At 38.1% G+C, this 27,609-nt stretch overlaps 1 protein-coding gene across 1 annotated transcript in view; it reads right to left on the minus strand.

Moving 5' to 3' along the window:
* Window positions 1-22,293, minus strand: part of RNF11 (ring finger protein 11) — a 35,850-nt gene extending 13,557 nt beyond the window's left edge. The window contains exon 1 of the mRNA XM_026498129.4: window positions 21,691-22,293. Within this exon, the coding sequence (XP_026353914.1) occupies window positions 21,691-21,813 (123 nt within the window). The 5' untranslated portion in view covers window positions 21,814-22,293. The remainder of the gene's footprint in view (window positions 1-21,690) is intronic.
* Between the last annotated feature and the right edge of the window lie 5,316 nt (window positions 22,294-27,609).

A 27,609-nucleotide genomic window follows, 5' to 3' on the forward strand; every position in this document is an offset into this window, starting at 1 on the left:
GGAGCCTGAAGCAGGGCTCAATCCCACAACCCTGAGATCATGACCTGAGTCGAAATCAAGAATCAACACTCAACCAGCTGAGCCACCCAGGCGCCCCATGTTTGCTTTTTTTTTTTTTTAATGAAAAGTTTGACTTCTTTCCACTACATAAATATTCACGGAGAACTTATAATACCCTAATTGGGGGAGGGTTGGTAGGCATTATCACCACAGGCACTCTGCATTAGCAAGTCATTAGATAAGCTTATTTATTCATCTAAAGCTCAAGATAACTGAAATCGAGGTCACATTTTGAGCCCAGGCATCAATTAAAGTATTTCTTGAACACCCAACTACATTTCAGATGCTATTTCACGTAAAGGAGATACAGTAACCAGGTAAGGTCTCTGTCCGTCCTTCTGAAACCTAAATCCCTTATAGTAGGGAAATCCAGAGACAGTAAACAAGTGAAGATAGCTACCTCACCCACAGCTCCATACTGTCTTTCAATTGCCCATAACCGGGCAACTTCTGGGACAGGCATACATTCCAAAGGCCTCACAGGCTAGCCAACATTTGACAACTTACACCTCCTGACTGGTGAAAAGAAGGTGAACCAATCAGATTCTTTTCTTAGAATTGGAAAACTCAAATGAACTGACCTGAAAGGTCATCAAGCAGCAAATAAGAGGTATGTAAAAACTGGGGTTATGAGAAGACATATGGTATTAAAATGCTGAGTGAAACAGACATTAGTAGAGCCCACACATAAAAAAAACTCTGAAACCCCTGGGTAAAAGAAATGGGAGAGTGGTTGCCTTGATTCCTTAACAGCTTTCTGCTTCTAATCATGTGTATCATTAAAATACAGCATCTTTCCTCCAAGTTAATTCTGTCTAAAATAAGAGTTTTGTAAGCACCACCACCATTTGCTTTCCTAAATTAGGGGTACCTTTTTCTTCTCATCAAGCAAACTGGTTTCCAGAGGGGAAATGGCACCCAGTTATTGACAAAGAATTTTTACAAGCGGGGCAGATCTCCAGTGTAGTTGTGGGCCAAGAGCTATTTCTCTGACTTAGTGCATGAGTTATTGTTGGAACCACTGCTTTGCTACAACCAAAAAATAATAGAATTTCTCATATAAGCATACTATCTTTGAATTTTATCAGTTCAATGAATAATACACATTTCAATAACTGTCCTTTCTAAATGGAAGATACAATTGTAAGACTTCTATTTGAAAGCTAAGAGTAATATGCCCAAGAATTCTTTGCAAAACCAACAGAGGCAGAATATGCATAGCCTTTATTAAGGAGTTAAAAAATGAGAGCTTAAAAAAATGGTATTAATTCCAAAAAGAATAAGTCTGTAGCAACCAAAGTTGGCTTTGGAACTCAGGAAGTCTGGTATTGCATTTACTACACTAAGTTCTCTAACAGATACCCTCACCCTTCTTTTTTTTAAAGGTTATTTCTTGAAGGACCAGGGCTAACATCACCAATAAAAATTAATTTCCTCCAAAGATTGCTAAACTTCAGTTGTAAGAATGTTGCAAAATTCTTTAAAAGGTGTATTTCATGGACTCGAAGTTTTTGAGGCTATATGGAAGGACCAGTCCATTAAATGTACACATCGATTAAAATACACACTCTGATTTCAAAAAGCATTGAGAAGTTTTATTTATTTTTTAAGTTTAAGTAATCTCTATACCCATCGTGGGGCTTAAACTACAATTCCAAAATCAAGAGCCACACCCTCCTCCAATTAAGCCAGCCGGGCGCCCCAAAAAAGCATCCAAAAGTTTTTAAAAGTACATCCTAGCATTGCAGAAATACAGTACCACTATAAGGTAAAAGGCCTACATTTAATATAACACTTACTGAACTATAAATCACACAACAGAACTCATTTAAAGTATAAAATTCAATGGCTTTAGTATGTTCACAGAGTTATGTGACCATCATCACAATTTCAGAACATTTTCATCATCCCCAAATGAGACCCTGTCTCAGCTGTCATTCACCATTTTTCCCCAAATTCCCCAGCCCTAGGCAACCACTAACCTGTCTTCTGTCTCTATTTTGCCAACTCTAGGCATTTCATATAAATGAAATCATACTAATGTGGTCTTTGGAGGCCTAAAACTTAGCATGTTTTCAAAATTTACCCAAGTTGTACCATGTATCAGAACTTAATTCCTTTTTATTGCTGAGTAATATTTCATTCCATGTACATACCACCAGTTGTATGTGTTTAACCATTTACTGGCATCTGGATTGTTTCCACTTTTTAGCTATTATGAATATACTGCTATGAGCATTTGTGTGCAACTTTCTGTGTGGATAGACTTTCACGTTTCTTGGGTATACACCTAGGAGTATTGATGGGTCACATGACAACAATCTTCAACCTTTTGAGGAACTGCCAAATTCTTTTCCAAAGTACTTATACTTATACTGGAATTCGACCACCAGCAGTGTCTGAGTTCCAATTTCTCTACATCATTACCAAATCTTGTTTTCCTTTTTTTTTTTTTTAAAAGATTTTATTTGACAGAGACAGCCAGCGAGAGAGGGAACACAAGCAGGGGCAGTGGGAGAGGAAGAAGCATGCTCCTACCGGAGGAGCCTGACGTGGGGCTTGATCCCAGAACGCTGGGATCACGCCCTGAGTCAAAGGCAGACACTTAACGACTGCACCACCCAGGCGCCTCTTGTTTTCATTTTATTGATTATTATTATAGCCACCCTAGGGGTTTGATTTGTACTTCCTGACAGGGAATGATATTAAGCATCTTTTCATGTGCTGATTCTCCATTTGTATTTCTTCTTAGGAGAAATGCCTATTCAGATTCCTTACCCTTTTTGAAATTGGGTTTTGTCTTTGAGTTGTATGAGTTCTTTACAGACTCTGGACATCAGTCCCTTAGCAAATAAACGATTTGCAAATATTTTCTTGCATTCTGTGGGTTGTCTTTTCATTTTCCTGATGGTATCCTCTGAAGCACAAGTTTTAAATTCTGATGATGTTCATCTTATGTCTGTTTGGGTCACTGGTGCTTCTTGGTACCACATCTAAGAAGGCTTTACTTAAACCAAGGTCATGAAGACTTACTTCTATATTTTCTAAAAGTTGTGAGATTTAGCTCTTACGTCTAGGTCCAGAACAACTGAGTTAATATTTGTATACCGTGTGAGAAAGTGGTCCAACTACATTGTATGTGGACATGCAGGTGTCCCAGCACCATTTGTTTAAAGTTGAAAAGGCCTACATTTTAATGTGAGATTTTTCCTAGAAGCCTAGTGAAATATTTTGGGATGCAGGTGAAAGGAGTAAGAAACTTACAAGACCAGGGTGTCTTAAGATGTCTAAAATTAGTCTGACCAAACAGATTTTCTACATCCTCTAGTCGTATCAGTTGCTGTAGCTTCTACATAGGTGGTTCCTGCTTTCTAATGCATTATTCAATACCATATCCCTAACACTTGCCTTCTAATTGTTCATGTGTTTCATGTAATATATCCTAACACAGGAAACAAGAAAAATTATAGCTGTCTTATAATGATCCTCTTTAGACACAGATACAGAGAATGCCCTGGATCTCAATGTTGAGATTCTATGAAATACCAAGTGTCAGCACCTAAAAGTCTGGAAGTGGAAAATCAGGTTTAATCTTTAGATTGATCTCTTTCTTTCTCAAGTAAATAAAATCTTGAAAAAAAAAAAAAGACGTGGTATGTATATACAATGGAATACTACTCAGCCATCAAACAAAATGAAATCTTGCCCTTTGCGATGACATGGATGGAACTAGAGGGTATTATGCTAAGTAAGTGAAATAAGTCAAAGACAGTTATCATATGATCTCACTGACACGTGGAATTTAAGAAAACAGAGGATCATAGGGGAAGAGAGAAAAAAATAAAACAAGACAAAACCAGAGAGGGAGACAAACTATAAGAGACTCATTCATAGGGAACAAACTGAGGGCTGCTGGGGGGGGGGGGGAGGCAAGTGGGGGGATGGGGTAACTGGGTGATAGACATTAAGGAGGGCACAGGATATAAGAGCACTGGGTATTATATAAGACTGATGAATCACTGACCTCTACCTCTGAAACCAACAATACATTATATGTTAATTAACTGAATTTAAATTTAAATAAATAACAAATTTTTAAAAATAAAAAAAAATACAGGGGTGCCTGGCTGGTTCAGTCAGGGGAACATGCAACTCTTGATCTTGGGGACATAAGTTCAAGCCCCACGTTGGGTGTAGGGTTTATTTAAATAAATTTTTAAAAACTTTAAAAAAATCCTATTTTTACACTGAAAAGAAAATGAAAGCAAAATAGACACAGCTCACGATGTATATTTAATTCTGCTAAAAATATGCCTTCTACACAGTGGAGTCTAATTTCATTTTTTAAAATGGAGGTCCATTCACACAGCATAAAATTAACCAACTGAAAAGAGAACAATTCTGTGACCTTTAGTACATTAACACTGCTGTGCATCCACTACCTCTATCTACTTCAAAAATACCGTAATCACTCCAAATAAAACTGTACACATAGGTAGTAGCACCCATTCCCCCTTCTCCCCAGCCTCTGGCCACCATCTGCTTCTATGGACTTGCCTATTCTGTGTATTTCATATAAATGGAATCACAGAATACGTGACCTTTTTGTGTCTGGCTTCTTTAACTTAGCATAATGTGTTCAAGGTTCATCTGCATTGTAGCCATGTATTAACTCCATTTTATTAAGATATAAATAGTGAATCAGTCAAATATATATATTTGCTAGTTCCTTGTACATAGGGTATGAAGATTACCTAAACAATATTTGGTTTCAACAATGCATCTTGGGATGCAAAGGTATAGCAATCAGTGGAAATTAACTTTGTTTTTTACACTTAAAATATATAACTACAAAAGAAAAAGGATTGTTAACAAACTTCAAAGATATTTTTCAAGTTCACAAACCACTCTTGGTTTAGAATTATGTAATGAAATCCAATGACAGAATGTGCTGTGTACCATAAGTCAGGAAAATTTGGTTCAGTCTGGTGTTACAAAAGAGCTGTGTAACCTTCTCGCATCCATTCAAATCTCCAAAAGTAGAGGACATCAAATGTTCTTAAATATTTGGCCTTTATATTAAATTGCAGGCACTGAGGAATCAAGCAAGAGGTATAACCTAAAGGCTATATTTTGACAGTGGTAGACAAGATATATTGAAGAAGGCAATGAAAGAAGGTAGAACAGACATCTGACCTAACAGACCAGAGGTTGTTCATCTGAGGTCCAGCATTCATGGGAGTAAATACATTCCTTGAAACTGCATGCAAAATTCTGTGCATCTTTCTACAAAGAGATTTGTGGCTTATAGTTTCTCAAGAATTATTAAACAAAGAAAGGGTTAAGAAACACACAGCTTAAGATGGTTGCCACAGAAAGAGACAAACCATTTGAAGGAATATGAGGGAAAAAAATTCAAATAATGGGGTAAGGGAAGTCTTGATTTTTAAGAACACCCAGGAAGCCCTCTCAAACAACTAACCAAGTTCCTTCTACTTCAACCCTCCTCTAGCACCATACCTATGACTTTGTACTGTCTTATGTTTTTATCTTACCCTTTATATCCAGTGTGAGTGACATCACAGATACCCTGAAGTTGTTGAAAAAATTATAACTGCTTTAAAGGTGTCTTCAGTCACTCCTCAAATAAATAATAACATAGGCTTAATCAATGTTTCTATTTCAGATTAAAATTACAAGTCTAGAACTGAAAACCAGTAGAAAACTGAAATGTTTTGCAAATTAGGCAGTAATGTCTTATAGTTCCTAAACACAAAAAACAGTTCTTGCCCTCTAGATGGGCTAGATCCATTTAACGTTGAATGGAGAGTTCTGATTTGAAGCTACCAAAAGGAGTCCTAATACTTTATCAAAAGGTAACTTCTGGGGGCGCCTGGGTGGCATAGCGGTTAGGCGTCTGCCTTCGGCTCAGGGCGTGATCCCGGCGATCTGGGATCGAGCCCCACATCGGGCTCTTCTGCTGTGAGCCTGCTTCTTCCTCTCCCACTCCCCCTGCTTGTGTTCCCTCTCTCGCTGGCTGTCTCTATCTCTGTTGAATAAATAAATTAAAAAAATCTTAAAAAAAAAAAAAAAAAAGGTAACTTCTGAAAGTGACTTTCAACTGACAAAACATGTAGTTTCAGAAATTTTCCTGGCTGTTGTCTCCAACTCTAGTCCAGTGACTCCTCACCTCCATGACCGGATCAGATTTCTCTGAATTCATTTGCTCGTTTGACCAAATACAAATCTCCACACATCACCTCTTTAACCCTAAATATTCTATTTCTATTTGCTGGCCCCAAAACAGACAACCTCATTCTGCACTCAAATCAATTCAGGCCCCTGAGATGTCCTAGAGTCAAATTTACACCCCTGACGACGTGTGTACCTATCTCCAGTTAGTCTTCCCATCTTGTTAAAATAGAGGTGCTATCAAAAGTACAACCACCACCTAAATGTCCACCAAATAGGGAACTGGTTAAATACAGTAAAACATTACATACAATCAATACAATTCAGCCCTAGGGAAGAATAAAGCTTTTCATATGCTGACAGAGATGGAAAAAAGCAAGGTGAAGAATTGTGTGTAGTGGGCTTTTTGTTTAGTAAAGGGGTCAGGAAGGACCCCTTTCTGTATCTGCTTGCACGTGTATAAAATCTCTTAAATCCACAAAAACAAACATTAGTTGCCTATGTGATACAGAACTGAGTTGTTACAAAACAGAAATAAGATATTTCACCTGTACTCTATCAGAATGACTACATGAATGGATCACTTAATAATTATTAAAACATAATTTTAATAATAAAAACATAATTGTTTTCTTTTATGTAGGCCAATTCTTCTATCTTTATGTGGATTCTATCTGCTTCCACCTTCTCAGAAAACTTAGTGTAGGTTTTTGATGCTTTCCCTATTCAACCTTTCTTTTCACTAGATCCTTCCCATCAGCTTACAAATATGATCAATTTCTCATTAAAACAAACTCATCCACCTTCAATTCCACATTCCATTATTGCCCTATTCCTATACCCCTTCACAACAAGTCTTCTCCCAATACATCCTGTTCTTGCTCTTTCTATACCCTGATATCCTGGATACATTCTTTTCATATAATCCATTACTAAATTGCTTTTGTTTCTTAAATAACAACACTATTCATTTGTAACTCTTCATCTCTATTGACAACACCCTACCCAATAATATCAGCACACACAGGGGCTTCCTAGTCTTCCCTTGTCTACTAACCCTTCCTGTTTTTCTCAGAGATCTTTCAAATGCAAATCTAATTTACATAATCATCTCACCCATAACCCCATTTAAAACCCTTTAGTGGCTAGCTTTCCACTGCTCTAGGATAAAGTCCAAAATCCTTAATAAAGATAATAAATGTAAAGGACCTGGCACCAAGCAGCTCAGACTACATCCAGAGTGCAAGCGTGTACCCACCTCTCTAAAATGCTGCTTTATGGACAGACCAAGTTTGAATTCCTAAAAGATCTTGTTTGAGATGCTGGACATACAAAATATTTTAATGTATTTCAGAATCTTATCTTTTTGGCTTTACATCTTAGAATGTTTTCTAAACACTCATACTGTGAGTTGTAAAATCAGTTTTCGAGATCAAAGGACTCTTCAGAAAATGAATAAAATATACAGAATATATGCAAGGGTTAATACTGTCTTATGAACTTGTTTCTGTTTTTATAAAGAGGCATGGTGTGAAATGTACTTTTTATTGAGGTGCCAAGAAATGTTGGAAAGCCCATATTCTTGGCTATTTTTTGAAATTATGATGCTGCCATGTTCCTTGTGATATAAAAGTTTTTCATCTATGACTTAAGAAATTATACTTCAATTTTCAATAGATTTCAGAATTTCAGCCATTTTACAATGGCCTCATTTCATATGTGAGGTCTGACAATTTACCTAATAGTGTTGCAACAAAATTTAACCGAATTCCTGTACCACACACCTATCAGTACTCTGTGGCTCAAACCCCAAAGGCTTTGTGGTTTCTGGCGGCAGTGATATGAGCTCATGACCTGCAACTAGAGACTGCCCCTCAGGGATTCCTAACCGTCTTTGTGGCACAGAAACCTTTGCCAATCTGGTGAAAGTTATGGACCACATCTCAGACAGTGTTTTTGAATAAATACATAAGACCACCAAGGAAATCAGTTATCTTAAAATGCAGTTCTATCCATGACCTTATAGGGATCTGTAGATCGAAGGGTAAGTATTCATCAGTTTAAAGATTACACTAAGCTTAAGAATTTAGAGCTTATAAAAAGTCATAGCTAATTAAAGCATGTTTTAAGGGATAAATAAAAAGCATTTTGAGAATACAATCTAGGGAAAGAAAATTCCAGATAAAGGCAACAGTAGGGGAGAAGGGAGAGGCATATGTGAAAAATGAAACACTGATAAGCTTACCTCAATATTTAAGGTTTCTTCCTTTTTTCTACTCACATGCATGGAATTCATGCTAAAATTGATTTACTTAAGCAAACTTGAGCCAAGGAAATTTTAAAAATAAATTTTTTAAAAAGGTGCCACGTATCCAAATCCCAAAATACTTTATTCACAAATAAAAATGCTGCTTAGGTACTGCATTTGAGATCTTTCTATTGGGAGGTTTTAGGAAATATTATGACAAGCTTGATCATCTGGTTTTCCAACATGCAGAATGAGAGGCACAGCAAGGGCAGACGCATTAACAGCAGATGAACCATCTGACAGTGGGAAAAGAAAATGAGGGAAAATGATAAAAAGCAGGTGCAAGAATTAAAATTAGAATAGGTTTCACTCAATAACAAATAGTCCTACGTAATTCAAGACTCTGGAGACACCCCTCTATTATATAGAATTCCAGAATATAATAAACTAATCTTTCTAGTAATTTTGAATCAATAAAATGAGATGAAAGTCTGCTCAGAAGTCAATATTTTCACAAGTCAATATTTCAGTGATTTATGGGGAAGGAGTGACAATGAAAAGGGAGGGTTGTAAAGTTTGAAAAAAGACCCCGTTGAGAGTTAGTCTCAGTAAGACACCGTTACTATCTTTGGTAAGTATAGTGGAACAAAAAAATGTTGATGAAAATGCTAAAAATGTATAATGTATTTTAGAAGGTTTTCTACCCTAAACTTATCCAAAATAAATCCCTGTTTAAACTGATAAATATCACTTAAATACAATTGCAATTATATCTTCTACAATTGGATCCATTACACTCCCCCATGTGATTTTACTACCCCATCTCCTTTTTTACTTTTTTAGAGACCTGTTTTCTGCACCTCCTTGCTTCTCCATTATCCTGAATGGACTACTTAGTTCCTACAACTTCAGAGCCCACTTTGCTCCAAATCTACTTCTATTACTCCCAAATTTAAAAAATACCACAATAAAAACCAGGATACTAGTGACTAGTGGAGATAACACTAAATAAAACACATCCACACTACACTGCAATTAGCCTTAATAGACAGGAGCTAGTGCCTTAATACCAAATGATGATGAATATGCCATTTCTTATACTGATTTGATTGAGGAAGGGTAGACGGGAAGAGGAATCACCAATTGACAGAAAAGACATGTAAACACCAAAACACTTTGCTACCTTCAATCTTGCACTGAGTTGGCAGGGCTGCTTATCCTCAAATGACAATATAGATGTTAAGCACAGGGGTATTTTTGCCCATTTAGCAGAACACTGTTGTGCTGTATGAAACCTACCTTTATATGATTTACGGAATATTTTTACAAGACTCACTTCATTATAAAGGAGTCTGATCACTTAAGTTATCACTGTTAAAGCCACTTCATTCCAGCATCCCATTCTCCCAACAGATTAACTCTACTAGAAATGGACTCCATGTTCCCATGACTGCCTTTGAGCCAAATCTGGTGTTACCACATTTTCATTCTTCCAGTATTCCTTTGCCATGTTGTACAATTACCTCTACTGTCTAAAATTCAAATCTCACAGCTCCCTGGCTCTGCCACTAAGGCTGTTTCTTCATCTAGATGATGGGAATATTCACTTTCATATAATTATTATGAAAATTAAGAATTTCTAGTTTCTGGTCTGGCATGTAAGAAGCTTACAAACTACCAATCCACTCTAACAAGAAAAAAGTTGAACAAACTGAAAAATGAACAAATCTTCTTTCATCTGTCACAGAAGTGAGGTCACAGGGCAAACTGCTGACCCCAAAATTGGGAGAAATGGACAAGTGGATACCGAAAACCAAAACTTACAGAGCAGAAACCCATGAGCAAAACCACTGCTGGGGTAGGAAAACCTGAACTGTAACTGACGGACTGCTGGAGGTTCAGTGTGGACAAGTCTGAGTTAAGAACTCTAGGGGTGCCCCCACTTCTATCTTCGAGAGCTCTACCAGGTCCTCACAGTAAATATCAAGAGAAAAATCCCCTCACGTTTCTAACAGGGGGAAGGAAAAGGAGGCCTGCACTCAGGAGAAACTTTTGCTAGAGGAAACATGTAGGTTTTATCAGAGCCGAACCTATCTGAACAAATGGAAATACTCATATCCAACTGGCTCTTGCCTACCACATGAAGGGAAATATGCAACCTCATCTCGCTCTTGCCATCCTGTCCCACCTCAGGTTGAGGGGGATGACACTGAGAAGCACTGTGAACTGCAAACTAAAACAAATGAAACATACTACTATACACCTATTAGAATGGGGAAATCCAAAACACTGACAATATCAAATGTGGAGCAACAGGAAGTCTTACTCATCGCTGGTGGGAATATAATGTGGCAGAGCCACTATTAAGACAATTTGGCAGTTTCCTAAAAAACTAAACAAACTCATGATATTCAATCCAGCAACTGTGTTCCACGGTATTTACCTGAAGGAGGTGAAAACTTATGTCTACCCAAAAACCTACACATGGATGTTCAGGGCAGCTTTATTCCTAAGTGCCCAAATTTGGAAGCAACCAAGATGTCTTTTAGTAGATTTTCAAAAGGATAAATTGTGGTATATCAAGACAAGAGAATACTATTCAGTGCCAAAAAGAAATGAGCTATCACACCACGGGTAGACGTGGAGGAACCTTAACTGCATATTACTAAATGAAAGAAGACAATCTGTAAAGGCTGCGTGCTGTAGGAGTCCAACTATATGACATACTGGAAAAGGCAAAGCTACGGTGACACTAAACGGATCAGTAGCTGCCAGGGGTTAGGAGGAGGGAAGGAGCAATAGGTAAAGCACAGAGGATTTTTAGGCCAGGGAAACTACTCTGAATGATGCTGTAAGGGTAGATCTATCTCATTATACCTTTATTCAAACTCAGTGTACACAGAGAGTGAACCCTAATATAAACTATGGACAATAATGATGTTTCAATGTAGGTTCATTTAAAACAACAAAAAAAAGTTCAAGTGTTCACATCAAAATCCCAACTGGCTTATTTACAGAAATTGACAGCTGATCCTAAAAGTCATATGGAATTAAAAGGGACTAAAAATAACCAAACCAATGTTGAGTAAGAACAAAGCTGGAAAATTCCCATTTCTGATTTCAAACCTTATTACAGAATTAGTGTAGTACTAGCATTAAGGATAGACATAATAATCAATGGAACATAACTGAAGAGTCCAGAAATAAACCCTTGCATTTATGGATGACTGATTTTGGGCAGGAATGCCAAGACAATGGGGGAAGAATACTCTTTTCAACAAATGGTGCTGTAACAATAGAATAGCCACTTGCCAAAGAATAAATCTGGGCCTTCCTTACATAAAAATTAACTCAAAATGGATCTATACCTAAAATGTGAGAACCAGAAATAAAACATGAGTAAATATTTGTGACTGTGGGTCAGGCAAAACTTTTAGACACAACATCAAAAACTCAAATGACAAAAGAAAAAATAAACTGGATTTCATAAAATAACTTTTGTGCTTCAAATAACACCACAGAAAAAGTGAAAAAACAACCCACAAAAGGGGAGAAAACGTTTGCAAGTCATATCTTACAAGGGACTAGAATACATAAAGAACTCTTGCAACTCAATAAAGACAACCCAATTAAAAATAGGTAAAGGATTTGAACACCTCTCCAAAGAAGATATACAAATGGCCAACAAGCACATGAAAAGATGCTCAATATTATTAGCCATTAGGGAAATGCAATCAAAGCCACAATGAGATACCACTTTATAGCCACTAAGATGGCTATAATAAAGACAGACAATAAGTTTTGGCAACCATGTGCAGATATTACAACTCTTATGCACTGCTGAGAGTATAAAATGGTTAATTGAAGTGCTTTGGAAATGGTTTGGTAGTTCCTCAAAAGTTTAAACATGGAATTACATGACATGGCAATTCCACTGGTAGGTGTATAAAAAAGAGAAATGAAAACACAGCCATATAAAAACTTGTACACAAATATTCATAGCAGTGTTCTAACAACCAAAAAGCAGAAACCCAAATGTTCATTAACTGAACAATGTGGTAGATTCATACAATGGAATACTTCACAATAAAAAGGAATGACGTCCTAATACATGCTACAACATAGATGAATCCTGAAAACATGCTAAGTGAAAGAAGCCAGTCACAAAAGACCACATACTAGTATGCACATCGGTATGCATTCCTCATGGGGGAAATGCAAGTTAAAACCACAGTGAAAGACTTCCACACACTTATCAAAATGTCTAAAATAAAATAGACTGGTAATACCAAGTGTTAGTATAGATGTAGAGCAAACAGAATTCTCATACATAGCGGATAGGAATATAAGTTGATGGAACCACTTTGGAAAACTATTTGTCAATTTATTTTGAAATGCATCAGCAAGTAAGATTGGGTGATAAGAGATGGATAGGTGTGAAACAAATACGGCAAAGTGTATAGAATCTAAGTTGTAGGAGTATGGGTGTTCAAACAATTCTGTCAATTTCTCTTTATTTTTAAAAATTTCTGTAATGTTGTGGGAAAAACAATGTACCCAAAATAAGTAGTATGTACATTATGTACATAAAAAGAATGGTCACAGCAGATTTATATGGCCAAACGCTAACAGAACCCAAATGTATATCAATAGTAGAATGGATTGGGGAAAAAAACATGTAAAAATGTATATTTACACAATTGAATACTGTACAGCAATGAAAAATATAGAATACTGCTACATAAAGACAACATAAATGAATTTCACAATGTTGAATGAACTATTCCATTTAAGTTCAAAACAAGGCAAAACAAATACGTGGTGATAAGAGGTCAGAATAGTGGTTATCTTTGGGGAAGGGGTATTGACTGTTGGAGGACGTATGAGGGAGACTTTGGGGGTTGGAAATACACCATATCTTGATGGTGATTACAATATGTAAAAGTTCACGGGGCTATATAGTTAAGATACTGTTAGTTATACTATTAAAGATATACTCTTCATTGTACATAATCAGTAAGGTTTATTTACACACACACATTATTATACTATAATGTACAAGATTATACAACTTTCTCGAAATTCATGTTCATCACCTACTGATTACTCTTGGCTCTAAGTTTCCCCACTCATAGTTTAATCATGGCAGCTGTATTGCTTTTATTCCTACTGATGTTCATGTAAGACTTCACTTAAAGTGTTCAGAAGCTAAAAAGTAAATCTGTGATTCACTGCCCTGTCACAATTTAATTTCAACTTCAAAAATCTACAGCAATTTAATAATTATATACTGTTTCATACCAAACTAATAAACACTTCAGGTATATACATTAATCTCATCCCCTTACCTAAAATGGTAGCTCCTTAGGGGAAAAGGGCTCATTTTCCTTTACCCCTGGTGCCTAACAAACTTTCTGACTGATAGAAGAAACTGGTTATGGAGCGTCCTGGTTTCTATCCTTAAAGACTTACTTACTCAGTTTATGATAAACTGCTTTTTTTCCCCACAAATAAGAATTAAACTGTTATACAAAATTACATGTAATTTTAACTAGTTGTGTCAGCTATAAAAGTCTCACTCTTCTTAAAGACATTCGGTTTCGTAAGAATTCAGAAAATTTTCAATAAAGAAATATATCTGGAGGATTGCTTTCTTCATTCCCACACTTTTATATTCCTTAGTTAATTTACTGTATGCTTTCCGGATTAAGTAACAAGATAATTACTCAACTGGCCTCTGGGAGCACACTCTAGGTTGGCTATTTAATTAAAAAGATAGGTATATGTGCATTAATATTCAATTGAAATCAAAAGTATTCTTGATCAGTTAAAATAAGGAACTCTTATAAAAAGCAACATATCATAAAGCCAAACTGAATATCAAAATCAAAAGGTCAGGCAGATTATCCAAGAGCAGAATATATTTAGTTCTCCCTTATCACTTAACTTTTCAATTCCATGCAGCAATCTCTTTTGCCATTAAAAACACACACTCTGGGGCGCCTGGGTGGCGCAGTTGTTAAGCGTCTGCCTTCGGCTCAGGGAGTGATCCCGGTGTTCTGGGATTGAGCCCCACATCAGGCTCCTCTGCTGGGAGCCTGCTTCTTCCTCTCCCACTCCCCATGCTTGTGTTCCCTCTCTCGCTGGCTGTCTCTCTCTCTGTCAAATAAGTAAATAAAAATCTTAAAAAAAAAAAAAAAAGAAAAAAAACACACACTCTGGCTGTCTGTTAGCCAGCTTTTCCTTAGAGCTTTCACTCACATTTCCACTTGAGCCCTCAGTATCTCCACCACTTCGTTTATATCACAACTGCAAAAGTCCTGAATTCTGAGCATACTACTATCATAAATATTTACTATATTCAGTATTAAAAGTTACTGGTAAGGAATCAACTTCTATAAATTTGTTACAGCCTATTTAATAACCTATTTGAATACAGAACAGAAATACGTATCCCTAACTCTTTGCTTGAAGGAAGGTTATACACAGAAGATAATTATATTCAGAAATGACTCCAGGCAAGATGACAAATATACCACCTAATTTTAATTATATTTACAATTATCCTTTCATTCCCCTCTTCATTTATAGAATTTAATTTGGCTAAGACACAGTAAAGACAGAAGACAAAAGAGAAAAAGTGGCACAAGTTGAAGAAAAATGTCAGGGAGAACCTACGCTGGTCATTCTCTGACAGTTTTTCTATGTAGAAGCCAAATAAGATTAAGATCTTTAAAAAAAAGAATTTCATTCTACCTAAAGTATTAAGATTAATAGATCGAAATTTTACAATAAAATACGGAGATTTACTAAACCATTTTAAAGAAGTCAACTTCTCAGATCTTATGCACCAAGTAACTCATTACCCCTATCTTCTCAAGTTACCCTATAATTAGCTCCAGAATTAAACACTGACACACAGACCGTCCTAGTCTTAAAAGTACATACATTCTTAATGGCAAAGAATCAGCTTAATTAAAGGACATCCAGAATGGGTTTCAGGCATAAATAAAACTCCTGCAACGATGGTGACAAACAAGCAAATATCTTTAAAAAAAAAAAAAAAAAAAAAAAAAAAAAAGACCAAGGCAAGCTGAACTACATAGAACACAAACAAAACTCAAAAGAAAAAGCTCACGTACTTTATAAATAAGAAGTAACAGAACAAAAATGAATAGATAAAATAATGTGGGAGAGAAAAGGAGAATTCTTTATGGTATAAAGGCCAAAGCACAGCATTCTGGGACTATTTATATAGAAGAACCACCATAAAATTTCACTCTTACAGAAAAATGCAGTGAACTGATTTTCACATTGATTCAAGTATTTGAATGTCTGCTATGTGAAAAGCGGTTCTAGCAATGCAAAGCTGAATCATCAGAGTTGGAGTCCAACAGAGGAGATATGACATTGTTATAAATAATTAAAATCAAACAGGAAGGGTAAAGTGTCCTAAAAATGGTAAACAAAGTGCTAAAGGAGTTCAGATTAAAATGTTATTCAAATTAGGGGAAATCAGAAATGGATTCAGGGCATATAAGCTGAACCTTGAAACTCTGAACTTACACTGGGAACAATTAAGGAAGAGAATTCTGAGCAATGGGAACAGAAGAGCAAAGGCAGAGGCTGGAAAGCAGAAGGCATATATAGAATATAGCAAACTGTTCAATTTGACTAAAGTATAAGTTGTATACACGGCTACAAAAACCTGGAAAAGTATATAAGGAGCCAAATCATGACTCTGACTGCTAATACAGAGATCTTCAGTAATAAGTCATGCTGAATCATTAAGGATTAAGAGGCAAGGGATCTGATCTGGAGAGATTTATCTAGCACTGAGGAATGAAATGAATGGGGAAAGAGAGGAGACATCAATTAAGGTTTCCCTGAGAGGTAATGAGGACCTCGATCATGGTAATAACAGCATAAGAGGGAGAAGGCACAGTTCTAAGTTAGGTACTAGATATATACCATGTGTAGGATGCCATTACACTCAGATTTTTAAAATCTTTACACATCACTCTCATTTTTTTAGAAGATTCATTTATTTATTTATGAGAGAGAAAGAATGCACACCCAAGAGTGGGGGGGGGGCAAAGGGAGAGAATCTCAAGCAGACTCCCCATCAAGCTCATAGTCTGTAGTGGGGCTCGGTCTCACCATCCTGAGATCATGACCTGAGCAGAGTTTGACGCTCAAGTGACTGAGCCACCCAAGAGCCCCCACCCACATCCTTTTCATTTTTAAAGAAACTGTAATCCAGAAAAATAATCATTGTTAAAACACTAAGAGCTAATTAATCATGAAATATATGATTTCCAGATAAATTTACAAACAAAAATCTAACAAAAATGGTCAGGGGAGGCTTTATTAGAGAGGTTGGACCCGATCTGCACCTTAATGAAAAGACATAACTTTAAGAGGGGAGGGATAAAATTTCACACAAAGGTAACTTTAAGTTAAATAATTTAATAAGATGAAGATATGTGAAATACAGAGAGAAGTAATTTCCACCAAAAAAGTAGAGAAAATGTAATACATAAAAAAATCTTCAAATACCTGAATTTTTCATATTTTTATCAGAAAAACAAGGCATTAATACATTATTACAGCTTTAAATAGTTAAAAATAAGTATTTTTATTATATTCTACATTTAAAGAGGAGGGTTACTTTTAATGAGCTCTATAGGAAATTGAGGTGTTTTTTTTTAAAGAATCTTAAAGCTTTATTCAGTCACAATTTGAAATATCCAAAATGTTTTGTTATTTATGAAAGAAGTTCCTCAAAACAACATAATCTGATAAACTCTCTTCATATTTTTCATGTGACAACGGGGATTTGAACTCAGATCCACCTGAGTTCAGAATCAGAACTACACTTGCACTCAATGCTGTATTAACAACTTATTTTGATTTTAAAATCCCAAATGAATTAATCACAAAGTATAGGACAGGAGGAAGAGATCAGTAAATCTCAAACTATTTAACTACTGCAAAATTGAGATACCAATCTTTGTATTTATATAAATATATACACAGTACTCAAAAATACTATACAGTAATTTGTTCAATGAATATTAAGCTCTTTTTAACAAAGTGCTACTCTTGAATTAGCATATGACAAAGGGGGGGGTCTTAGAGTGACAGTATCCCACTCAGGTACTTCAACCCGTTCACATATTTCTTTCAGCACTGGGCTACCAGCTGGCCTTTCCTCTTACGGACCTTCATCCTCCAGCCTTTCATGGTTTCGCTTCCCTCTCGCAACCCTTCTAAGACTGCCCTTGATGGGCAGACTTCCCTTGTATTCTTTTTAAACATTCAAAAAGGACAGAGTAGAGGGTATGCCCGATTTGTTTTTACCTCATAATTCAAGAAAAGCTCTAACCTCTTCCCTCCCATTTCTTTAAGGACAAGGATTCAAGTGCTTTCTCATAAAATATTTTGTTACAGACTATATACAGAGTTAAAAAAAAAAAAACCCTAAATTATTTTATAATTATTTTAAACCAATTCCTATATTTAATATTACTGAAATTTGATTTTTAGGATTGATTCCTTAAAAATGATCCATAAATAAAGGAAAGAAGGCACTAGGAAGATGCATAGTTCTTACATTAAATTGCACTGACCTCAAATATATTAATTCATTTAAAAGAAATCCATTCATTCGACCAATAACAGTGTCTAATGTGTGCCAGGTACTGTTCAACAATTAAAAAAACTCCTTTCCTCAAGGAGCTTAGCCCTACTGGGAGAAGACAGATAACAAGCAATAAACATAATAAGTAAAGACAGTGTGTTAGAAAGTGATAAATGCTATGGGGGAAAAAATAGAACAGGGTAAGGGAGAATTCAAGGGTGTTAGGGCAGGCTGTAATTTTAAATAGGTTGTTCAGAAAGGGTTTATGAAAGTGTCAATTATTTGAGCAGACTTGAAGGAGGTAAGGGAGTCAGCCATGGTAATACCTGGGGAAGAGCACTCCAGGCGTAAAAACAACCAGGGCAAAGGTCCTGGAGTAACCTAGGAACAAGCAGGCCAGAGAGGCTAAAGGGACACCAGCAGGGGGAAGAGTAGTAAGAGTCCCGTCGAGAGGTTATGTGTGGGGGTATATAGATTATGCAGGGTATATGGGACACTAAGGAATTTGGCTTTTACTGTTAATGAAAAGAGGATCCACAAAGGTTGGGCCAAGTGACACAATCTGTTTTACCAGAATGACTGCTGGGTTAAGAACAGACTATAGGGAAGGCAAGGGTGAATAGTGAGACCAGTTAGAAGGATACTAAGGAAACACAGGAAAGAAACTTTATATACTTTATATACTATAAACTTTAACCATAATGGCTCAGCGTTTACTTTTTAAGTATAAATTAAAACAAATCTGTCAGATCCTGCTACCAGGAAATAACTGGAACTTAGAAGTTTACTATATAGGGCTCTTGACATATATGTACACCATGCAACACAAAAACAAAGGACATCTTTTAACTACCTGCTACAGAAAAATACTAAGTGTGTTCCTTTATAATCAGCTATTCCCTTTATGAAATTTTTAAAAATCCTATTGCAGTGGAGGCTATTCTTTAAAGAAATAAACTATTATTCCTGTAGCTCTTTTAATTATATACTATTTTTGTTTTTTTGGGTTTTTTTAAAGATTTTATTTATTCACTTGACAGAGATAGAGACAGCCAGCGAGAGAGGGAACACAAGCAGGGGGAGTGGGAGAGGAAGAAGCAGGCTCCCAGTGGAAGAGCCTGACATGGGGCTCGATCCCAGAACGTCGGGATCACGCCCTGAGCCGAAGGCAGATGCCCAACGACTGAGCCACCCAGGCGCCCCTATATACTATTTTTGAAGAAAAAAAATGCCACTTCTGTCCACTGAAAATATAAATCATTTCCCTTGGACTGGTGTTTTTCAGATCATTTAAATTAACCATTCCAAAAAATCTTATTTTCTTTGGGAGGGGACAAAGCTTTTTCTTTTCATGCTCCCATTTTTAAAGTTTTCTTTCAATTGATACCAAATTTGCATATCAGTATCTGGGTCATTCACTTCAGGAAAGGGCAACCACAAAAACTCCCACTGTCACAAATAACATGTTTCAAAAAAATTTTCCTTCATGATACCAAAAAACTTCTCATCATCATCTAGTCCTCCTGGAAAAAGCAAATACAATTTCCAGAAATCCCACTGAAGTTATCCATAATACTGTATTATCATAAGGATAAGAGAAAAAGGGCAGTTAAGTCACGACATTCAATTTGCCTGGAAAGGGATTATAGAGCATGGAAGGAGATTCTGAAATAAAAATCATACCTCTAAAAAAATTTGTTCATGATACTGAAATAAGCATATTGTCCTATAGTATTTGAGGGAAACGAAGCATGAAATATAAACAATTTACTTGCTGCAAAGACTCAGAAAGATGAAAGACTTCCCTGTGACAATTTCTGGAAGAAACAGGTGTGTAAACTTAAAACACATGGTATTGAATTCAAATTCATTAATTCATTCAACATTTAAGTGCTTCTTAAGTGCCAGTAATTTCACGAAGCATTGAGAAAACAGTCCTTGTTCTCAAGAGCTTATAGTCTTCACTTATCCCACAACTTACCAAGTATTTATAATGAGCCAGATGCTGGGGATATAACAGCATAACAGGTGACCATACCTGCAAGCAGCTTACACTGGGGGAAGAGGGAATGCCTTAATGATGAAACATACATTTAACAAAACAAGGATATCAACACCCAAGTGTTGTTATGTGCTGCTTATGGAAGTGGGGGGGGGGGGATGGTACACAAACAACTGAGTGATGGATTCAGAGGGAGGGAGGAGAATACAGAGACTTGGGAGAGAGCCGAGTCCTTAAAGAGGATTAGATGTTCACCTGGCCGACCTTGGGGGAAGGGATCCTAGCAGAGGGAGCAACTAGAGCAAAGACAGAGAGATGTGAACACACTCGTCTATTTTGTGGGCCTGGGATACAGAATGTAAAAGATAAATCATGGAGGCTTCTATATGCCACAATTAAGACTGGACTTTATTGGTATATGAAAGGACCCTGAGGGTTTTATTCAGAAAACCAGCATATGTGATCAGGTTTTTCTGGTTTACAAAGGAATGAGAAAAGAATAACACTAGATAATGATGTCACCACATGAAACAACAAAGGAGACTGCCCTGTTAGAAAACTAACCTCCCTTCAGGAAAAAAATTAAGCCACTTAACTATCCAAGCCCCTCTGGGAAAAAAGTTTTTAACCAGTATCATTGAAAATTGAAAAGCAGAGGAAAGGTTTTTATACATATTATGGATTATAACATCTACATATCTGTTTTGAGTTCAAGACGTCTTAGCTCTTCATTAGTTGTGTAAACATATATGGGACTGATGACTGCAGTATAAAAAGCAATGAAACTGTTTAGGAGCAAGTCTTTGATACAAAGGGAGAACCACGAGTACAGAAGGTATTTAAGTCAGGTTTAAAGGTTTCCAAAGTTAAAGATACTCAAGTTTTACTGAATCAGCGCGTTTAAAAGGTGTGTCATGGGGTGGAGCAAAAGGAGGAGGGATTAAAATTTATATATATACATATAATATATATATATGCATATACACACGTAACTCTTGATGTCGCTGGGATTAAAATCACCACTTGAAGATCTTTTCTCATGTAGGAGAAATGAACATCTACCAGATCCAATTAACATAAACACACAAGGGTACAGGGAGAGGAGGGAGGGATGAGAGCATGATGATCACACATGACAATATAAATGGGGTGGGGGACAACCACCTATCCAGAACCCATAATCCAGTTGGCGGTGCGATGAGGAAATCATCCCCAAACCTCACAGCTCAGACTCCACGATTTAGGCATAAAGGCAGAAAAATGTCATTCCCAAATTCCACAAGCGAACCACCAGTCACTGGCCAAGGGGATATGATCACGTACTCGGATCCCAGAACTCAAGGACAGAGAATACCATCCCCACACCATTCTTGAGGGGAGGTAAAGGATCCCCCAATTCTAGGAGTGGGGAGCAATCACCCTCAGTCCCTGCCCTAAGGGGGTCGATGCCCCCGAGGCCAGGGGCAGTGACAGCCCCGAAACCCCCTCGGCCCGGAGCTGCCACTACTCCTCGCACCCCCCTCCCCAACACACACCCTCCCCTACCTGATATGGCGGCGGCGGCTCCTGATCCGGCTCCGTCCCCTCGCCAAAACTAGCCCGGTCAGACTGAGACTCGTGAAGCAGGGAGATGTCATCCGAAGTGGGGGATTTGAGGCAGTTCCCCATCTTCCGGGGCTAGGATGTGTGATCTGGGGGAGGAAGAAAGCAGTGGCGGGGTCGTTCGCACGCTCCGCGGTCAGCCTCGGTCAGCGAGGTGGGGTCGGACGGCAGGCCAGGACTCAGGCGGCGGCGACTCCCCCGCCCCCCGGCGCCGCGGAAGGGCCGCTCATGCCAGCCCCCGGACTTGGGGGCTCAAGGCTGGGCCGCGGGCTCGGCTGGGGTCGCGGCGGTTGCCTCCTGCGAGGCGGCAATGGGGGGGGGGGCGGGGAGACGAAGCACTTCCCCACCCCGCCCCCCCGCGGGGCGGCGGCGGCCACGGAGCTGCTGGGCCTAATCCAGGTCAGGAGGGGGGGGCGCGGCCGTCGCGGCTGCCTCAGCTGCTGCCTCAGCTGCTGCTGCCCCTGCCGACGCCGGAGCCGCGGCCGCGGGCCTCATCCTACTCCGCCTCAAAGCGGCGGCGGCGGCCAGAACGAGGCCAGCTGCGGTCCTGCGTCACGCCGCCGTGCGTGCTCTGGTCCCGCCCCCGGCGCCGGGAACCTTGGGCGGCTCCGGCTGCGCGGCCGCGCCCCCCTCCCCGCCTCCGGCAGCTGTTCCTGGGGCTGAGTCAGTTTCTGCTTCTCTGACAGTTGGCACGGTACCTGACTCAGAAATCTCTCTCCAGTCTCCCGTGCCTCCCCACTTCCACTTCTCCCTCCCCGCTTGTCTTGCTCTTACCTGCGCACCGTTCTGACAGTAGTCTCACCGCCTTCTGCCAAGTGATCTATTTATAAACTCTTATCTGAATGTGTCACTCCCGTTGTTAAAATGTTAAATGGCTCTTCCCCTTTATCCTTTCAGAATAAAGTCCAAGCTCACTAATGAACCAATCCACTACTTGCACAGTTGAATAATCTTTTTGAAACCTCCGCCATTTAAAACCTTCAATGGCTTCCCAAAACTGTTAGGACTGTTGTGACTAAGTATTCTTAAATGGTTTACTAATCTGACTACTTCTGCCATCTCATTAGCAGCACTGTCCCCTCAAATATTCTAAACTCCAGGCTGTCTAAATAAAGTACTTTTGGTTATCTTAGAAGACTGCTCCCAGTGGCCTTTACCCATATTGTTTTTCTGACCTAAACTCACTTCTCCTTCACTCCAGACCTACCTCCCATCAGGCTAATCGTTATTCCTAGTAGTCCTTCCTAAACTCAACTTCCTTTCCCCTAACCCTCCAGTCTGGGTTAGTCGCCTTCTCTGTGCTCTTAGTTCCTGAGCTTTTCTCTGTCACAACCTGATCAGGCTGAATCATCTGTCCCTCCTCTGTGCACGGCCTGACACATTGCCTAAGATAGAGTAGGATCTCTTTGTTGAATGAACAAAGAGCCCAAGAAGCAACGTGTGCAAAGGAAGGAAAGAAGAAAGATGAGAATGCTCCCAGAAGACAAGAAGTGGGTCTTGACTCCCTTTCTTTTATTCACCATTTACTGATTATTTTCTCCCCTCACAAGACCCTATGCTCGGCACTAGGAAAACTGGTTTACCACATCTGGCTTGTCTCTGATGGAGCCCAGAGTCCAGCTGGGAAACCAAGTAAATAGATGAGTTCCTCTTCTCCCCCCTCCCCCACCAAAGGTTTTTAGAGAGCCCTACGGAGAGTGATTAGACCATTTGGGTGAGGATCGGAAAAGATTCTTAGGGGTAGGACTTGGTTAAACTGGTATGGGCACGAGTACTCTAACTTTGGAGTCCCTATTCTACAAAATTACTTACTTAAATGAACTCATATCCCATATTAAATATAGCCCTTTTGCTGCCTTCTCTCTTTCTCAAGACTTACCTTTGTTCCCGTTAATAGCTACCACCTAAATATGGGATCCCTAATACCATACAACCTCAAGAATCATTACTTTTTTTGTTAAAGATTTTATTTATTTATTTGACAGAGACAGCCAGCGAGAGAGAGAACACAAGCAGGCGGAGTGGGAGAGGAAGAAGCAGGCTTCTAGCGGAGGAGCCTGATGTGGGGCTCAATCCCAGAACCCGGGATCACACCCTGAGCCGAAGGCAGATGCTTAACAACTGCGCCACCCAGGCGTCCCCCAAGAATCATTACTTAATTCTCTAGCTTGACAAGTAAAATCATTGGATTCCTGGGAGAAAAATTTCAGACATTTTCCTCTTTTCCCCCAACTGCCATTTTCCTTGAACTCTTACAACAGCTTCTTAATGAAGCCTTTGCTCCTGCACCGTCAATCCATTCTCCACACTACTGCCATGAAAAATGTGACCAGAGAGCATTTATAGACTTGTGGTTCAGAAATTTAGCATGGCATGAAGGCCTTGAACCTTTTGGTCCCATCTTTATGTCCCATATGACTCCAACTCCAACCAGGCATCCTACACTCCAGCCATCTTCACACTACTTGCTATGCCCTCAATTTTCACGATGCTTTTCCACCTGTGACCTTTTGCCATGCTGTTTCCTTCTGTTGAATTCCAGCCATCTTTTAAGACCCTCCTTAAAAACCACTTTCTTCATGTAGTGTCCTTTATTTCACTTTGTTGGAACATATGTAACAATAGAAAATAAATGGGATCTATTATTGTGTTATATATAACTACGTATTATATATGAATATTTTAACACAATTTTAAATATGTAGACATAACTGGCATTTACTAGTCTGAGCCAGACATGTAAGAGCCCAGAAACGTGTATATTGGTATTCCCGTTTTGCAAGAATAGAAACATGGATTCACATGGCTATTCAGGCCTAAAGCCAGAATTTGAATCATATACCAGTTGCCTTTGTTAGGTGAGAAAGAACTACAACTTTTTTCATCCTGGTATTTCTCAGTTTATAAAAACAAGGGAATAGGGGAAGATATCTTGAATGGCTTTGGCATCCACATGTAAAGAAGTAGCTATTCAATGATCTTTCTTCCTAACTCAGCTTTAGAAAGGAGCTCTAGTAAAGTGCTCTATAGACTAGAGTATGACCTAATCACAAAACATAATTTAAAATCAAAAATAGTAATAATCAGGACTATTGCAGTGACAAAGACTCCTTGACCCAACTCTAGTCAAGCTCCTCTAAAGTCCTCAAGGCCCTAAACTTGAGTTCTGTCCTTGGGCTACTTATTCCAGTTTTAGCAAAAATCTATCTGAGTCAGTTTAACCCCACCTTTGTATCTGACAACCTTAGCCAGGCTTCAGCAAAAATCCTATCAAGGAGATTTAGCCAGAATTCCTCTTAGCCCTGATGTTTCTTTCCTCTTAGTAATTTTCTATCCACTGATCCCACCCTGTTCCTTGCCCATAAATCCGTACTTGTCCTTTTTGTATTCAGAATAGTGTCCAGTTCTATAGTGAGGCTCCTGAATAAAATTTGCCTTCACTACTTTATCTTCTGTCTGGCTCTGGTTTTATCTGACAGCAAATCTAATGCAGAAAAAGTATCTTCTATTGAGCTAGATTTATTAAAAAATAGATTTATTTTTTAGACAAGTTTTAGGTTCATACCAAAATTAAGTAGAAAGATTTGAGTACAAACACTTACTACATACTACCTGCCATCACACATGCATAACCTCCCCCATTATCAACATCCTGCACCAGAGTGGTACGTTTGTTACAGCTGATGAGTTTACAATGACCCATGACTAACGCACAAAATCCTTGCTTATGTTAGGGTTCACTCTTGCTGTTGTACATTCTATGGGTTTGGACCAATTTATAATGATGTATATCTACCATTATAGCATCATACAGAATAGTTTCACTGACCTAAAAGTCTATGCTCCACCTACTCATCCTCTCTTGCCCCTAGAAATCACTGATTCTTTACTGTCTCCACAGTTTCACCTTTTCCAAAATGTCATATATTTGGAACCATACAGCATGGAACCTTTTCAGATTGTCTTCTTTCACTTAGTAATGTAGCATTAAGGTTCTTCCATGTCTGTTCATGACTTGATAACTCATTTCTTTTTAGCACTAAATAATATTGCACTCTCTGAATGTCCCATAGTTTACACTGAAGGACATCTTAGTTGTTTCCAAGTTTTGGCAATTTTGAATTAAGCTGCTATAAACATCCACACACAGGGTTTTCTTTTCCAATTTTTTTACTGTGGTAAAATACACTTAACATAAAATTTACCACCTTAACCATTTTTTTAAAGTAGGCTCCACACCCATCATGGAGCCAGCGTGGGCTTGAATCCACAACCATGAGATCAAGACCTTAGCTGATATCAAGATTGGATGCCTAACTGACTAAGCCATGCAGGCATCCCTCACCTTAGCCATTTTCAAGTGTACAGTTCAGTGGAATTAAATACATTCATAATATTGTGCAACCATCACCACCATCCATCTCCAGATCTTTATTCATCTTGTAAAACCAAAACTATCCATTAAACGATAGCTCCCATTCTCCTCTCTTTCCAGCCACTAGCAACCACCATTCTACTTTCTGTCTCTATAATTTTTGACTAAGTATCTCACAGTATTTGTCCTACGTGACTGGCTTCAAGTTTCATCCATATTATATCACATTACAGAATTTCCTCCCTCTTTAAGGCTGAATAATATTCCATTGTATGTGTTTACCACACTTTGCTTATCCATTCATCCACTGATAGGCACAGGTTTCTTCCACGTTTTAGCTATTATGAATCATGCTGCTATGAACATGGGCATACAAATATCTCTTTGAGACCCTGATTTTAATTCTTTAGTCATATACCCATAAGTGGAACTGCTGGATCACATGGTAATTCTATGTTTAATTTTCTGAGGAACTGCGACACTGTTTTCCATAATAGCTGTTCCATTTTACATTCCCACAAAAATGTGTCTGCAAGTTTTTTGTGTAGACATAAGTTTTCAACTAATTCTGGCAAATACCAAAGAGCAAAATTGCTGGATTGTATGTTAAGAATATGTTTAGTTTTGCAAGAAACTACCAAGTTGTCTTCCAAAGTGGCTGTACCATTTTGCATCTCCTCCAACAATGAAAGAGAGCTCCTGTTTCTCTACATCCTCCCCAAAATTTGTCGTCAGTATTCTGGGTTTTGGCCATACTAATAAGTGTATAGTGGTAACTCATTGTTGTTTAATTCCATTTACCTGAAATTTTCCTTTCATATGCTTTTTTGCCATCTGTATATTTTAATTGGTGAGGTTTCCATTTTTTTTAAAAGAGGGTTGTTCATATTGTTGTTGAGTTTTAAGAACTCTTTATATATCTTAGAGAATAGTCCTTTATCAGATATGTCTTTTGCAACATTTCCTTCAAGACTATGTCTTGTCTTTTCATCCTCTTGATACTGTCTTTCATACAGCAGAAATTTTTAAATTTAATGAAATTCAGCTTATCTATTTTCTTTCATGTATTGTGCCATGCATTGTATCTAAAAAGTCATTGCAAACCTTAATGTCGTGTAGATTTTCTTCTATGCTGTCTTCTAGGGGTTTTATATATTTGCATTTTACATTTAGATTTAATCCATTCTGAGTTAATTTTTGTGAAGAGTGTAAGGTTTGTGTCTAGATTCATTTTTTTGCGCATGGGTGTGTAGCCATTCTAGTACATTTGTTGAAAAGACTCTCTTTACTCCATTGTATTACTTGCCTTTGCTCCTTCGTTAAAGATCTATTGACTATATTTGTGTGGGACTATCTGTGCTCTCCATGATGTTCAACTGATTATTCGTCCGTTCTTTTGCCAACACCATACTGTCTCGATTATTATAGCCTTGGAGTAAGCCTTGAAGTAGGGTAGCATCAGTCCTCCAACTTTGCTCTTCTTCAAT

Source organism: Ursus arctos, unplaced genomic scaffold, assembly GCF_023065955.2.
Source record: "Ursus arctos isolate Adak ecotype North America unplaced genomic scaffold, UrsArc2.0 scaffold_12, whole genome shotgun sequence".
Classification (NCBI taxonomy): Eukaryota; Metazoa; Chordata; class Mammalia; order Carnivora; family Ursidae; genus Ursus; species Ursus arctos.